This window comes from Myzus persicae, unplaced genomic scaffold (genome assembly GCF_001856785.1).
Source record: "Myzus persicae strain clone G006 unplaced genomic scaffold, MPER_G0061.0, whole genome shotgun sequence".
Taxonomy (NCBI): Eukaryota; Metazoa; Arthropoda; class Insecta; order Hemiptera; family Aphididae; genus Myzus; species Myzus persicae.
The window spans coordinates 745,952-763,228 of NW_019101783.1; the positions used below are offsets into that span (position 1 = coordinate 745,952).

The following is a 17,277-nucleotide window of genomic DNA, read 5'->3' on the forward strand; positions in this document are numbered from 1 at the left end:
ATATAATCTAAGGAATAAATATTGGCCATTAGGCTTCTAAAGATAATCAAAATTAAGACTAGTTTATGTTATTAGTAGAGCTCGGATTTGTAGGCAATATTAACAATAAAAAATTACTTAATATGTGAAAAAAGCATTTAATTAATATAAAACAACAATTAAAAAATAAACTATACAATTTAATATATTAATGTAAAATTTTACTAGTTTGCATCAAACAAAATTAACTTTAATATAATTACATACATTTTGTTCTAAATAACTTTCACAGTTTGGACTTCAAATATTTTTGTACATAAAACATGATCTTTCTATGTCCACCGACGTTAATATGTACGTTATTGATGTGCATGTCATATATGAATAAATTAAATTTAAATTAACAAATGTCGCTGACAAAACTATTGTATCAGTTGAAAACTCAACGCAAAAAAGAAAAGGCATTTATAAGAATAAAACCAAAAAAGATCCATTACCTTAGATTTTAAATGAAACACATTTTAGTATAAAATTATTTTTCTATTAAAATTAAAAAGAAAACTTTTGTTTTCAAATCCGAGCCCTAGTTATCAATAAATGGTAATTTACATCCGAAACTATTAACTATCCATTTATAATTTTACAACAGGTACATTACTCACTTGTTAACTAAATCATCTAAAACAAATGTATCTGCTGTTTTCATCAAGCTTAAGATGAAACTATCACCTTTAGAAAAATCTACTTGATCTGTGTAAATCCATTTAAGTAGTGCTTTTCCAACATCCAAAGGCAATGCGGTCCAATCTAAATTATGAAAACAATGTATATGTTTGTTATTGTAGAGCCATGTATTTTAAAGAATATTTACCTAAATAAATAACTTCAGTTAAATCAGGTACTCCCCATTTATCACTTCGTGATGATAAAACAAACTTATGAGCAGGAACATCGCCATCAGCCAATGTTATATTTAAATCACTGAAAACATAAATTAGTATACAAATGTAGAAAGTAAAAAAATAAAATGCTTAAAATTTTACCTATAAAGTGTGTTGTTATACAATGTTGTTACTGTTTTCAAGAGCCTTGAGACAAAACTTTTGTCATTACAATCGCCATAAGTTGCTGCCAGTGCAGCATGTTTTTTTTCCAAATCATTGCAATAAGCTTGGAGCTTGACATATTCATCTTTCAACAATGAAAGATGTTGTTGCTGTTTGTGCTTTTCGGAGTCTCCAGACATTCCTTAATTATCAATAACAGACAAGACATTACTAAACTATGAAATATGAATTATGAATCCTTGCAGTTCAATTAATTAAAATATTACTTAATACAATTAAGGAAGTACCTTAAAATAGTTTAAAATACTAAGCAAGGATCTTTTTATATATAATTTTAGTGTTGGGGAGTCATCTACAACTCAATACAAGAATATAATTAATTTATTAATATTGAATACTATAAATCATAACCATTAATTTATTTATTCAAACATAGCTATTTCATCTTATCTTTTTTAGAAGTTGTTGATAATTTAATATTTTAACATATTTAATTTAATCACATACATGAAATATTAACAATAGTACAATATTGTGATAAATAATAATTTAAAACAAATAGCAGTGAGTGCTTGATAGTTAGATAAAAAAAATCAGTTTGAATTATGTATGTAATCATTGTCCATTAATCAAAATAGTTACAAAAAATTATATTTGAAAATTAAATGTACAAAAAAAAATGATTATTCATTGTTATCTTAGTATTCATTGCATTTTAATATAATTTTTTTTTAAATACCTGTCAAGAATTATCTTAAAATTATGAATATGTTATACAATGTATTGAATGCATTAAAATCATAACTATGAATAACTTTTAAAAAAAACAAATGTGCCTTATCGTAAATTAAATGTGACATCTAATAAGTATATACTAAACGGCTAAACACCATACCAGATAACACAAAAGAAGACAGAACCCTTAAACAAAGACGGTGTAAGGACCATATTATATTTAACAATATAATAAAATGTATTGGGACCGAGTGACTTCTTTCTATCACATCTGTTCATGTCTATATATAATAATATACCACATTTCTTATTGAAAAAAAAATATTTAAATTATAAAGGTTAAAAAAATTTTCACAACAGAGATAGTGTGATTATGAGTTATAATCCAACTAAAATGAATAATTTTATTCTTGCATAGTTTTATATTTTACCAACTTAAAATGAAGGTATTTTTTTTTCTACTTACAAGTTTAAAGTACCACTTAACATCAAAAATTACTTAAAATTTACTTTGAATATTCTTTATTTGCTTAACTTATATAGTCCAGGATGAAAGACATTAGATGTACTTGGGTACCATTACATTCAATGTTGGTGTTTTTAATAGGCTTAAGCCACCTTTGATTTATTAAGTATAATCGATATTGCCAGACTACCAGTGACTTAGTGATCACAGAGCCTATAACAGTGGCAGCTTTAATAGCTATTTTAGGCGATCACTTTGTGTATAAGTGGGATTACCTTCATGATGGACCCATTTATGATTTATTTACTTTTATGAATTGTATTTGGCATTGAGGATAGTTAGTGGGGGTTAGCCATCCACATTAACATGAGAACGATTGGTAGTAGGGCACTTATTTGAAAGTCACTTCATAGAAATAAAATTTTTGGGTCACCATCACTGCTTGTGGGGGGCAGAAAAAAAATAATACCATTGTTATACTAATTACAAATTTATTTTAAACAATAACATGTATACCTAGTACAAAATAAACTTTTCAAGACTTCATTTGATTAAACGAAAATTAATTTTTTTTTAATTATTCTTTATTTTTAAAGACATGTTAAAATACTGAACATCCCCCTCCCCACCCATTTTGGATGTATTTGTTGAGACCCCAGCTTAACTGCATTAATTAATTTTAATTTTTAACAATAGTAAATATATTAAAATGTAAAAAAAATATGAAATAGTTTAAATTTGATACTTAGTAAATAAAAAACAAGAATCTTCAATAGATATCTATTAGAACAATTTTAATATATTTGTATTATGATAGGCACCTAATATAATTAAAATAATGTATCAAAAAGAATAAAGAAAAATTTCAAAGTTTTGTTATTCAAGAGGGATTGAAATTCAAAAACATTGATGTTATACCTCATTCATAATTGTACATTGAATCAACAAAGTATGAATACACTATTCATATACACTATATGAGCAGAAACTCCCACTCATCACAATCTTCAAATGTTCATCATATAAATGACTCGAACACGTATTTTGGTTCAATTCGGTATCACTAGGTAGTAGGTGATCAAAATAAAGGCGATACTTCACAATTGGTAATTTAAAAAAAGAAAATCCAAAGGACTGTTAGTCGTTTGGTGACCGTTCAAGTTGAACAAAACTGAAAAACATAGTAACGAATGTCACCGGAAACTAACCTTCTCTGTAAATGTCGGCGGCTGGCATTATCGACGACGGACTGCAAACGATCACATCGGGTTCGTGAAGACTTCGATAAAGCAATGGAAAAGCCGTAACCGATCGAGTCTTTTCGTTCTTAATTCCGATCTACTGGACGGTACACTGTAAAGTGTAAACTCCGATCGGGCATCAGCATTCAGCAGCTAGCTATTGCCTGTTACAGGCTACAGCTAAACGGCGAATATATAGATACACCATGTTCAATGTTGTATCAATGGGTTTGCATAAAATAATAAGAAAATCAGATTGATAACGGATTATACAGTGGTTATTCAGTGGCTGAACAGAGTAACCACCGGTGGAGGTTGATAATAAAACGTACGTGCGCCGAGTGGTTATTTATTATTATCACTGTTATAAACTGTCCCTATTCTGCTCTATAGTAATGAACGTCATGTGTTTGGACAACTTTAGAAATAAATACAATTTTGTATAGACAATAATTGTTAACTTTACGTACCTAGTTTCATACATAACATATCTATTTAGAATAGAAAAACTTGGCGTGTTTATAAAGGAGGGAGACACCAAATTGCCTTATATACTGATAATCGTCATTCGTGGACACAGCTGTGTAATGTTTACCCGAGTAAAAATCATGGTCCATACTCCGTAAGCTAAGCTTAGTGAAGACTTAACTAGGGTGCCCAGATACAAAATACGGGACAAATTATTACTTTCATATAAAGTGTAAAACCATTAATTCAAATAAAACAAAAGACCTTCAGAGTAATTAATAAACCGAAACACTACACAGCCATACCCGGTTGCTGGAAAAAGTTGAAGCAACTTCAATGTCTAATGCACGCTACTGCGGTTCAAATTCTTATTCTGTTATATTAAGATTCAAACACAAAATACTCAAAAAACATCATAATGAAACTTGTCAAGTATTGCATAGAACATCTAGCGACTAAATTGATGCTGAGAAAAACATATGCCACAACCACTAAGAAAAGTTATTCAGTCAAATCATCAGTTTGTACTCCTCGTTCGCAAGTTTGGTAGAAACAGGTATTTACAATTGTGTGTACTAAACACATAACATAGTTATGGCAATTTAACAGACGTAAAATGTATTGTCTGGAAATTGTTTTTGAGTACTATTTCACCCACAAGTGCATAACCGAACAGTAGTAAAAAATACATAAGCTGAAGACAAGATCTTAGATCAAAATTATTCAATAAATGCACCAGTTTTGATTTTTTTGGTTTTTATTATAAATTGTCACATAATGAAATTGTACAATTATTTTGCAGCCGCTGTAGCTTTTTCTTCTTCTCGAATCCTGTCCTTTTTCAATGGACCCATGAAAGCTGCCTTGTCGGCAACAGTCTGGAAACGTCCATGACCAAATTTGGAGGAGGTATCGATGAATTTCAAATTGATACTTTCCAAAGCAGCACGTTTTGTGTGTACCAACAAAGACTATAAAAAAAAACAATCATGTTAGGCACATACATACTGTGATAAGGTAAATACTTAATTTATATTTAGTTTTAAAAAATAATTAAACACAAATTATGACCTCAGTCCTATCAATGCGTTAAACATAAACAATCATTGAATATTTCATGATAAATGGCTCTGGTTTGTTATGCATCATTGGTCATACTTTAATAATTATCTTTATTCAGAATTTACAACTTTGAACCTCAGTCCTATCAATGCGGTAAAAAAGTAATACATTTGGAGTTCATTGAGTATTGGCTCTATTTATACACTCGTCATTGGTCGGCAGTTGGTATCACAAAAAGACAATCTTAGTTGTTATCGGAAAAAATTTAGCAAACAGACTAATGACATTACAATTACAAACAGTTTAGTTTATAATGGCAGTATAAGTGATGACAATTTTAAGTTATCAGTATTACAAAAGATAGTTAACTTTTAAACTATTTATAAGCATAAGATAAGAATGCAGATCTGCCTTAACATTACCTAAAGAAAATCATAAAATAGCTGAAGCAGGAAAACAGGTATGTTCTGAACTTAGTAAAAAATGCACGGCCAGTTTCGTTTAAAACAAATTTGTTGTTGCGGAATAGTTATAGAGAAAACAAATACTGTACCATACATTGCAAGTATTATATTAATTTATGGTTGTATAGTGAATTTTTAAACAAATGTTTTGAACAAAATTTTAACATATTCTAAATGGATACATATTAGGTGATCATAAATTCATAATAAAACATAGTATGATTGCAAAATTCTAGAGTTGGCGCAATATCAATTGCTAACAAAATATAGTTTCATTAAATTATTAAGAATATACACCACTCATGAGTGATAATGATATTATACATTTTTTCATAGAAAAATGACAGATGGTTATAATATTGAATTTGTTTTTAGAGAAACTAACTAAAGTATAAATAATAAAAATAATTTTATTTGTCATGAAAAAACCTCAGATATTGGGATAAGCATTTAGTTCACCGACATTCATAGGATTGGCTCTATTGTTCATCATAGGTTTTTTCAAGTCCAAAAATATTTTGAAAATAAAATCTACTTACTTTACGAAGAGTAATAACACGCTTCTTAGGCCCAACACAACAGCCCTTGATCATTAAGAAATCATTATTAACTTCACCATAATGAGGAAAACCTCCCATGGGGGTGATGGTCTTCTCAGTCAGATCGTACTCAGTTGATGCATTGTTTTTGATAACCTATTAAAAGAATATGAAATTTAATAATTACGTGGTAATAAATTGTTAATATCTTACAATTAAAAAACACCATTCCTAAGTGATTATTAAGGGAATAAGTGTGCATAGCATGGTCTACTAGTAAGTCATCGCCCGATGGACTCTTACAAGTTACGGAATAATGCTAATCTAAGCACACGTCCAAACACTAGGCTTGGAGGGCTAAATTAATTTATGATGTGATAGCCTATACGTCGAAATTAAATTAAAGACCCTTGATCTATCTGAATAGTTGAACTACTCCACCATTTTGGGTTAAACAAATAGATAAAAAGTAATTCCCATGTCTTGATTAGTCAGTAGGAAGGCAGCATGGTGGTATCTTCATAAATTTCAAGAATGTAAACATCATGAGTACTCATCATTCAATGCAAGACAATTTTAAAAAATGCAATGTGCTAGGCATGGTCTACTAGTAAGTCACTGTCCAATGGACTCTTACACGTTACGGAATAATGCCAACCTTTAACACCTATCTAAACACAAGGCTTAGTGGATTAATTTTATTTTTGATGCGATAGCCTATACATCTTGACTTCAAGATCCTTATCCTATCCAAATAGTCGAACTATTTCATCAATATAGTAATATCATAAACATGTAATTCTTAATCGAGTCTTGGGTTGTCAGTAGGAAGGCAGCATGGTGGTATCTTCAGAAATATCAAGAATGCAAACATCATGAATTATCATCATTCAATCCAAGACAATACGATTAAGTTTACAAAAATGTGCCAGGCATGGTCTACTAGCAAGTCACTGCCCGATGGGCTCTTGCACGTTACGGAATAATGCCCAACTTCAGCCTCAATCCAAACCCGAAAGTTTGGCGAGCTAAATTATTTTATGATGTTAATGGTATATACGTTGCAATTTTATCAACACTTTCACCATTTGATTACCAAAGATAATCCATCAATAGATCAAGTAAGTTATAAGACAACATAAATAACAAGTTAGAACTATATTACCTTTCCGTCCTTGGTATGAATTCCAAGTCCAATACGGTATATCTTCTTATTGATTTCAGTACGGTGATGGTAACCTTTTTGACCAGCACGAGCAACAGTGAACTGAACACGACTAGGATGCCATGCTCCGATACAAGCAACCTTACGAAGACCTTTGTGTGTCTTACGGGGCAATTTCTTTGTATGCCAACGGGATGTAACACCTTAATAATTGAAACAAACGTAAAAAATTAATTAACAATTAATTTAACAACTTAAAATTATGAGCAAAATACCTTTGTATCCACGTCCCTTAGTGACACCAATACAATCAATCATCTCATCAGGAGCAAATACATGAGACACAGGTACTGGCTTTTCGAAATGCTCCTTAGCCCACTGTACCTTTTCAGCAACAGTACCTCCATTAACTTGGATTTCCATAATATGAGCTTTCTTTTGACGTTTCTTCAAAAATTTCATCTATTTTCACAAATAACACAAAACCATGAATTAAAAAAAAAAAAAGGAATAGGAAACAAAATAATCATCATATAAATATAATTTATAACCTCAGACCGCCCTAGGGGTTGACATCAATTAAATTCAGGGTCTAACTGTATTAATTTTAATCATCATCGGTGAAAAAAAATTTTAATACTAAATATGGTTATTTACCTGTGTGTGAGCAACAACACGGATGACTTTCGAGTATTTGGCAATTTTACCAAGGTCTTTGGCAATCTGTCTTTTGCCATTTTCATCTTGCCACTTCCTGGAGTACTTCACAAAAGCCTTCTTCTTTGATTTGTACCTGAAGGTAGGACACATAAATGAAGAGCGGCCTCATCATAGACAAAGTCTAGATTGGAAGCACAACTAACTCTTCTTGCCGTTATTCAAATAATTTGAAAACATTGGCAATAAGTATAACTCTCATCCGCTAGCGGAGAGGAGAGATAAATGGTTAATTATTTACACAGAAACAATAAATCGTAATCTGAATATAGTTTTGTAAAAAAAAAATAGCCTCAGACCGCCCTAGTAAAGTGACATCATTATGTTCAGTGAATCTAACTGTAAACATTTTTTAACTAAATCATCACTGGCTAATATTAAATAAGTTAATGTATGCAACATACCAGTTCTTGTAGAAACGACGACGGCAATCTTCAGACAAATGTTCAGCAAACACTGTCTTCAAAGGCTTAAGACCATATGGAGTTTCAACGTAACCTACAACACCAACAATGATCATGGGAGGTGCTTCCAGAATGGTAACAGGCTCCACAATTTCCTTCTTGTTGAGTTCTTAAGAAACATAAACAAAACCGTTAAAAACCATATCTAGTATGAAATCAAGAAGAAACTTACTTGATCCTGGACGGTCAGCTTCACGAACAACGTGAGTCATACCAGCTTTGTATGCAATGAAAGCAGTTAAATGGATTGGCTTGCTGGGATCATCCTTGGGGAAGGACTTTACTCTACCACGGTGACGACGTGCGCGCTTCTTCGGGTAGAAACCCATAGAACCATGCCGAGGAGCACTAAATTTACGATGAGACTGTAAAATACACACAATACATTAAAAATAAACACATGGTAAAATGCATCTAGAATACAGAAATTGCACTTCGAGAAACATAATATAGGTAAGGAAGTTAAGAACAAAAAAAAAACCACACTATTGAAATACACGAAGACAGTATTGGGAAAATATTTATAAGAACGCGGGATTTAAAAATAGTAAGAAAAACACATGGATCGGATTATTTCTAAAATGCACTAGTTTGGTCGAACGGTGAATATGAGATGTGAAGAATTGGAAATCACAAACCTCGCATGTGACACGTGTGTAAACATTTCATACCAGGACGTTAATAAAACCTTAAGAGTGAAAATTTGGAAAAACCGTTCTCGTGCTTCTACTGGAATCCAGTCTAGATCTTCCAAAAATTGAACGTTTAGGCAAAACGTGGAACACATAACCTAAATTCGGCAACAAGACACGATATCGGCACAGTTAGCCAGAAAGCGTAAATAAACGTGTATACAGATCAAAAAAAAACAAAACGTCGATAAACAAGAGCTCGAAGGATTACCGAAGAAAACGTGAAATACACATCACACAACGAATTTTACGGCCGCCGAGTGCATCATGCGCTGACCTAATGGCGAAAAAAAAAAAGTGACGCTTCAGTGGTAAATAGACCAGAAAACAACAGTCGAATATTCGAATGAAAAGCACTACCAAATAAATACTCACCATGATCGACGATTCAGAAGATCGAAGAGGATGAAAAAAAAGACTTGACGACAAGTGGAAGTGCGGAAGACGCGACTACCACCGGACTGAGACGAACGACGATTCCAAAAGAAATGAACGATTGAGCAACACTACCCAGTACCCACTACCCACTACGGCACTATCCGATTAACATTTGTGGAGCGGACGGGGGGTGGGGGTATGAGAAAGCGTCTCGTGGCGGTTGCCGCACGCAGTGCCGCCAACAACCTGAAGTGGTGAACGTCCAAGGAGAACAAATAACGGCGCCAACTGTGTTTGAGGTTATGTTCGAACTAGGCCACTGCCGGAGGCGTTGGGAAACGGCAAAATTTATCTGATTGTGCCACCGCAATAACAATAATAATAACAACAATAATAAACGGACGAGATAAATGATAATTGATAATTGATAATCGTCCGAACTTCGAACCCGAGGGAGGTGGACTATAATTGGAAGGAATTCACGGATTAGCTGGCTCAAGCAGACTGCTTCAGCTGAACTGTTTTCGAGAACCTTCGTTATCAGATTTTTGAGCCTTTTAAAGGTCAACAGGTCCATTGATTATAGACGCCGAGTAATAAAAAGTCGATATCAATACCCGATTCGTTTGCTCTCGCGTCCAAACGTTGCCCGCATCTATTTCCGAACAGTTTTTATTGCTTACGGCCTACGGGTTTGCCCGAACCGAAATAGAGATCGAAAGCACTGCCGTCCGTGCCCCGTGATCCACGATCTACTCAGTCATAGTTCTGCCAAGTGCCAATGCTATTGCACGTTTTCGGTACTGCAAAAATGGATAACTATAAGTGTTCACTGTCTGTCGTCGACGTCTATGATATGGCACAGGACATCGGACGAGAGTTCGAGTCCATCATAGACGCGTATGGCACTGATGCCATAACAGGACTAATGCCCAAGGTGGTATCCGCCCTAGAGCAAATGGAAATATTGGCTATGAAGAATGAGCGAGAGAACACCACTGTGGATGACCTGCGAGCGACAATACAACAACTGGAAATGGACAAACAGGAACGGACCGAGGACAGAATCAAGTATGAGAAGGTAAACTAATATCAAATATTGTATTACATTCTCACCCAAACAAAACATATGTTACTTATTGTGTTTTTCTACTACCATTTGACTACTTTATTGTAGGAAATGGAACAGATTGAAGATAAATGGCGTGAAGACTATAATGAATTGTTGACTACTGTTTCTAGACTTCAAGATGACAACCGTAAATTGACAGAGTCTTTGCAAGCTGCTGAAAAGGATAAAATAGTTGATTCAAAATGTATAATTTGTGAAAATTTGTAATTTAAGGTCACTTTATTAACTAGTTATTAACTTTTAGCACAAATTCTAAGTCCAGATGTTGATACTGTGGCTCTTCAACGTCTGCGCCATACTGTAGATCAAATGCGCGATAGTATTAGAAGCTATGAACATCAATTAAATTCAAAGAGTAATGAAGTTGATTCTGTAAGTTGACATTATAATAATTTTCTATTGTACATTAATTCATTCTGTGCCTATCATGTCTCTATAGTTAACCGTTCAAATGGATAGGCTTCAAACAACTTTGAAAGACTTACGACGTAAGCATCGTTTTGCACAACTACAATGTCGTGGTTTAGTTGAAGAGAGGGCAGATATTCTCTCCCAACTTCAAAAGCAGCAAAAAGAATTTATATCACTTAGACAAAGGTTTGGTGTAGCTCAAAAAGAAAATGAAGACCTCTCAAAATATAGAGTTAGTTAACTGCCTAAATATTTTTAACCATTTAATCAATTATTTTTTTATAAATGTGTGTTAATATTTGTTTTCTTATATTTAGGATGATTTGCCTGATTTGAAAAACAAAGCCATTTATGACTTAGATGATCCAGATAGACCAAAGTTTACTACCAATGAACTGAAAGATATTTTGACTGAACGTAATGAACTAAAAACTCGTGTTAATGATCTTGAAGATGAACTCTCACAGTATAGGCCGGCCGAGCAGTTAACAATATCGTAAGTAACAGTATTGATTATAAATACTTTTACCTATTGGCTATTTATAATCAATAGTAAAATTACATTTTTATCAATGAACAGCTTTTACACAACATTTTGCTTAACAATCATAATTATTAATTATATATCCAGAAATATAACTGAAAAAAGTTTCTTGGTTCACATGTAATTCAACTTTTTTTCTTTTTTAACCTACTATCTACCTATCAATTTATTTCTAAAAAAAATTTTACCCTACTAAATAAGCACGTTTTTATTTTTCCATTTGCACGCTTGGTACACATTTGCTTACTACAATTTGCTTGGTTTACTACAAATCTACCACTTTGTGCATGTAAACTTGTACATTAGCCAGGAAAGGGATGAAATCCAAGAAACGCGGGTACGAAGAATTTTGTTACGAAACTGTGCCACCAGAACAGACAGTCACCGACAAAATCTTGACACCGCTCCGGGCAATAAGGAAAACACGCAAGTGTCAGTCATCACCCCAGAAAGTTCATCAGATGTAACGTCCCCAACCAGGTGAGTTTCATTACTCATCTTTGCATACACTTGTTTGACACTTAGGTAATGACTTCAAAGTAGTGAAACGCTTACATTGTCTCATTTTAGTTGCTCTTTTACTATTATTGCTGTGGTAAAGTTTTTTTATTTCATAACTATATGCATGGTGGTAGAATATTGGATATTTCATTTTCTCAAAGACAAAAACAACAACTTCAATATTCAAGACTAAATTGACCTTATAGATACTGCAAAATTGTTTCAAGTATGCTAGCCTTTAAATATGTATCATTTGATAATGTAAAAATAATAAATAATATATTATACTCTGTCCGGCGAGAAAACATGGGAATTCGGCTCATCTCCTTGCAAAACCCTACCATCAAGTTTGGTTCTACTATGACAGGTGTTGTGTAGGGATGCACCGAAGAACTCTTTTTGTCAGTCCTTTGTTTTTTTTTCACAGGACAGAGTTAAATTAAATATTTAGGCTTTTGAACAGAGATCTTGATAGTTCATTAATTCTCCAACTAAACATTTTGTAGCTTAATTTATTTTTGTCTTACTTAGGTCCGATGATGATCAGGAAGAAGGGCCTGTTCAAGGACCATTACCTTTAGAACCTGATGATGCACCATGGAAACGAAATCCAGAATCTGGTATTCGTAAACTGTAAGTGTATTCACAGTTGTAATCATTATTTTGTTATCAATAATCGATGAACTTTGTATTCTAATTTAATTTTTTTTGTCTTCTGCTTACAGTTTTCGTAAGATGTTTGCTGAAACTAACAACTCTTTATTTTCTAAGACTAGTCCTAAACATCCTAAGCTATCGTTATCCAAAATGGCTGTATCCATTGGTCATTCGTCTATTATGGGACCGTCTGAAGTGTGATAAATAAAACATTGATCTCAAATTGAATTATTGTTTATTAATCATTACTAAAAGTATTATTTTAAGGCATATGCATAGATAAATTATAAGGGATCAGTAAACATAAGAACTACAAATCAAATAAACTTAGTAATATTATTTTTTTTTTTTTACATATATATTTTACAATATTTTTGTCGTGATTATTTATTATTAATACTTAAAATGCTAGGGCATAGCTCTTATAAATTGTATTGAACTATTGTATTATTTATTTTACATAATAGAATGCTTATTTATAAATACATACAAATATCTAACTTTTCTAAGTTAGATTTTTAATCTTAGTTTTTGTTTGCTAGTGCTAATTATTTTGAGTTACAGCAACATGTCAGAGTATTGTAAATTAAGTGAATAAGTTCTATTTTAATTGAAATGACATTGGAGTATGTAATTATTGCATTCAGATAAGTTTTTTTTATTAATTTATTTATCATTTATGTACAAAAAAAAAATATGCTATTACTTTGATTTATTAACTTTTGTCTCAAGTTAAAGAAAAAAATGCTCATAATATATTGTTTTTAATGACCCCCCTATTTAATTGTATTACATTATGCAGTACAATAATATTTAGGCTAATGCTTTTAACGTAACTCATCTAGTCGAGTTGATAATCAAATAAAATTGATTTTGTTATATTTTTTTTTTCTGTGTTTGTACTTGAAACAAAGTGAAGAATATTTTTATAGTGATTTATAATCAAATTTTTAACTATTTTTAAATAGTATTAAATTTATAATTGTGTTTATATTGCATTGTACTCCCCATGCTTTTTAATTGTATAGAGACATGCAACGTTTTGTTGAAGAAAATGTGTACTTCCAAAATATTTATTTTAATTGGCTATTGTTTTGTTAATCGTAATTATTTAAAAAAAAACTACAATATAGTAATTTGAATTAGACAATATTTTTACCAAATTGCCTTTTTTATGTTTGAGTACTTTTTTTGTAATTTCTTCTACCAGCCCAATACTATAATATTATCTGTACTGTTTACACTTTATAAGCTTGTCAGCTGGTATTAACGTTCATGCTATCAAGATTATTAATCTATTATCTTTCCATACATAGTGTCAAAAACTGCAAAATATAATTTACATTCGAAATTAGATTGTCTTAAACATTAACTTTAATTATTTTTAGTCTTATTATGAATTATAAAACTAAAAATTAAGACGCAAATTATTTTTTTAAGAACAGATTAGTTCTTAATCCCTATACATCATAAATTAATAAACAGTTGTAATCAAAAATTAAATGAATAATGGCATCGATAAATTCAGTTTTTGTTTTTTCTAATGTCTTTGTAAAAAAGATATGGTTTATTAATTGTATGTCCGCACAATTGAAAAAATGTTCATTTGTGTATATAACAACTTACTCTTATACCATTAGAACAAAGTACCTACTATAGAATTTAACAATATTAGTTTATCTTATAAACTTATTAAAACAATGATTATTTAACTATTAAACTGCGGAATTTATTTTTTTCAACAGTGTTTAATGTTAATCCCATAGACAGTTAACTGTTAATTTCTAATCTACAAAGTATACTTCAAATGTTTCTTGAAGTAGCATATTTTTATTGTTTTGTGTCAAATTAAATTTCAACATCTGGCATATTATTTATAATAATTACCAAATACATTTTACATTATATGTTAAATTTCGTTTACTGATCTTTCATGCAGCTGGCAACAAAAAATTTGTTTATATCACTAGAAAGCTTAACTTTAGAAAATTTTTATCTTAACTAGTTAATTATTTTTATTTTTGTTTTAATTTAACTTTGAACAGTTAATTATCATTATTACGCAGTAAAGATCATTTATTTTCTTATAATGTATCAATAATCTTATTTTTACAGTGTTAAGAGTTTTGGTAAATGTTTGTGTAAATAAAAGAGAACTTTATGGCTTAATATTGTGGCTTGAAAAAAAAAATGAAAAACTTACTAACTGAGTTAAGTTTATTTTATTTTCCATCTTAACTTTACACTTATTGTGGTCAATTTTTCATTTGTGAACTTTTAACACTTAACTGAAACGGTCTGAAAGCAATTAAATTAAATTTACTTAACTATCATCTGTGACACAGTTTATTATTGTCTTTAGCTTACCTAACTTTGGTATATTCCAAGTCCAAGAAAGTTGGAGTGTTATGCAATTCATAGACTTATTGTGATTGTCTGTGGTACAATTTACTACTATCCTGGGTGTGTTTTCTACTATTCTTTTTTTTTATTTATAAAAAAAGAATTTTTCAATTTGAATTAGTTTCTTTAAAATTAATGTTGATAAAAAAATGTTTGTAGCATCAAAAACTTGATAACTGAGTACAAGATTCCTCATAAGTAATTGTTAGTGAAAATGAAATTGAACATTTTTGAAGAGGGTCTGATGTTAGAATTATGAAAACTTGCAAATTATTTTGAATTATAAATTCATAAAAATCTTTCTTTTTATACCTAATATTTGAAAATCAAATGCTTACAAGATTCCTCATAAGCAGGGTTCAGGACTTATAGTACTTAAAAACACAATATTAAGCGCTAAAATATGCACTTAAAAACCCTAAAATATGCATTAAATTCATTTATTATTTTATTAATAATTTTTAAATACAATAAGTGTACTTAATAAACAAAATTTAAAAAAAATCAACTGATTGTTAACTTGTTTCTTAAGTTAAAGAGTTTTTTGAATTTTATTCGTCAACTATATAATGATGTGAAAAATTAAAAATTAAATATTTCATTTAAATCAATAAATAAATAATTTTACATTTACCGAGAATAAATTTAATTTCAAAGAACCTTTAATAACTGCAATATATTAAAATTATCGTATCGCAACATGTTATATAATATGTAACGATGTGACTTTACTGTATTGTGTTATTGTGTCTTGTGTCTTGCAAATTGTTTTTTTTTAAGTTCTGGATTTAATATTTTAAAATATGGAAATTATTAAATCAAATAAGGGTGCAGATAAGCTTTGTCACAAAGGTTATAATATGTATACCTTAAAATAGAGAGCCTAGATATTATCTAGGCTCTCTACCTTAAAATATGCCGGAAAACAATATTATACATGGAGATGTACAAATTGATGTACAATATTGATTATATTATCATTTTGGTTTTTTTTTCTTTTGGTTTTTTTTTCCGTATACCATTTTATCAATGCCTCTCATTCTAACAGCGGTCTTAAGTCTTAATGTCTTACCATAAATTATATTTTGTGGTTATTACCATTGCTGGACGCTTAGATAATAGTTAATGGAAATTATAATAAATTATAATAAAAACATAAATACAATAAATACATAATTCTTTATTATCTATGGATGTAACAGCACACAACAAAACAGCATAATCGCTGCTACATATTGTTCGCACGCCTCCCGCAATGCTGCATTATGCAAAGTTCTTATGTAGTAGTATGAACACAGAATAGATTTAATCTAATCTGTGGTATAAGGTCTTATTACAGGAAATTTATTATGCGGCCTGAGACACTGATTTGTGACTAATCCTGGGTAAAACCCTAACCGAACTAAAATTGGGCGTACACTACTAGTGATTGCCAGTTGATATTGGTCAACTCGGCATTTTATTATTTCATTATTCTTTAAGTTGTGACTTTTGTGACAGATGTGCGAATAAATATTACACCGAATAGGTAGGTATTCAATACAAATATAATATATACTATTAAGCTTGCCCACCTAAGTCATTACATCCAGGGCCGGCTCAATGTGGTAGCAAAATCGGCAGCCGCCTAGGGCGGCACTAGTGTGGGGGCGGCAAATTTCGAATGAACCAAAGTGATTTAATTATTATAATATAATGTAGTATGCTGAATTGTATGTTCATTGTTCAAAATATACAAAAATAAATGTGTAATAACTAATAATAATATACTATTGATACTTCGTTTACCGAGAACGTAACCAAATGTAGCTGTAGCACTTCACATTATTTTAACTATGCTTATGTCGGTTGCATCTGGTGAACGGAGCTTTTCCAAATTAAAAATAATTAAAAACTATTTGAGGTCTTCTATGAATCAAGAAAGGTTAAGTGATCTTGCTACAATTCCTATTGAAAAGAAGTAATGGAAAACCTGGAGTTTAAAAATTTACCGACTGATTTTGCCCAAGAAAACGCTCGAAAAATTAATTTCATTTAATATATTTTTAATTGTGTAGTTACATATTTTTTAATGTTTAATTAAATACATATTGTTGATCTATGAAAATGATACTGAATGAGTGACGATGGTCAAAAATATTACTTGTTCTATTTCATACCCAACATTTATATTAATTTTATTATTATTATTT

The 17,277-nt window shown here is 30.8% G+C and overlaps 3 protein-coding genes across 10 annotated transcripts in view; 1 reads left to right on the forward strand and 2 right to left on the reverse strand.

The window, feature by feature from the left end:
- LOC111030372 (rabankyrin-5) overlaps positions 1–3,737 on the reverse strand; it is a 42,004-nt gene extending 38,267 nt beyond the window's left edge. The window contains exons 1-4 of one of the 2 annotated variants that reach the window (XM_022309814.1): positions 3,456–3,737; positions 1,023–1,227; positions 851–960; positions 642–786 (exon numbers count right to left, since the gene is read on the reverse strand). In XM_022309814.1, the coding sequence (XP_022165506.1) occupies positions 642–786; positions 851–960; positions 1,023–1,227; positions 3,456–3,483 (488 nt within the window). In that variant the 5' untranslated portion in view covers positions 3,484–3,737. Of the gene's footprint in view, positions 1–641; positions 787–850; positions 961–1,022; positions 1,228–1,333; positions 1,439–3,455 lie in introns of those variants that run through there. The other variant, XM_022309815.1, reaches the window with a different exon arrangement.
- Positions 3,738–4,695: 958 nt separating this feature from the next.
- Positions 4,696–9,578, reverse strand: LOC111030374 (60S ribosomal protein L3). The gene is made up of 8 exons (XM_022309824.1): positions 9,435–9,578; positions 8,540–8,732; positions 8,308–8,476; positions 7,844–7,979; positions 7,462–7,648; positions 7,187–7,389; positions 6,022–6,177; positions 4,696–4,927 (listed from the first exon to the last, which is right to left on the reverse strand). The coding sequence occupies exons 1-8, from the start codon at positions 9,435–9,437 to the stop codon at positions 4,748–4,750; spliced, it is 1,227 nt and encodes a 408-aa protein (XP_022165516.1). The 5' UTR covers positions 9,438–9,578; the 3' UTR covers positions 4,696–4,747.
- A 268-nt stretch (positions 9,579–9,846) lies between these two features.
- Positions 9,847–14,036, forward strand: LOC111030373 (RILP-like protein homolog). 7 transcript variants are annotated; one of them, XM_022309818.1, is made up of 8 exons: positions 9,847–10,518; positions 10,615–10,753; positions 10,814–10,941; positions 11,009–11,212; positions 11,298–11,476; positions 11,831–12,004; positions 12,095–12,251; positions 12,557–12,658. In XM_022309818.1, the coding sequence occupies exons 1-7, from the start codon at positions 10,219–10,221 to the stop codon at positions 12,216–12,218; spliced, it is 1,248 nt and encodes a 415-aa protein (XP_022165510.1). In that variant the 5' UTR covers positions 9,847–10,218; the 3' UTR covers positions 12,219–12,251; positions 12,557–12,658. The 7 variants fall into 7 exon arrangements, with proteins under 7 accessions (XP_022165510.1, XP_022165511.1, XP_022165509.1 ...); XM_022309819.1 differs by having other exon boundaries at positions 9,850–10,518; positions 12,160–12,251; XM_022309817.1 differs by lacking the exon at positions 12,095–12,251 and adding an exon at positions 12,751–14,036 and having other exon boundaries at positions 9,854–10,518.
- The last annotated feature ends 3,241 nt before the right edge of the window (positions 14,037–17,277 follow it).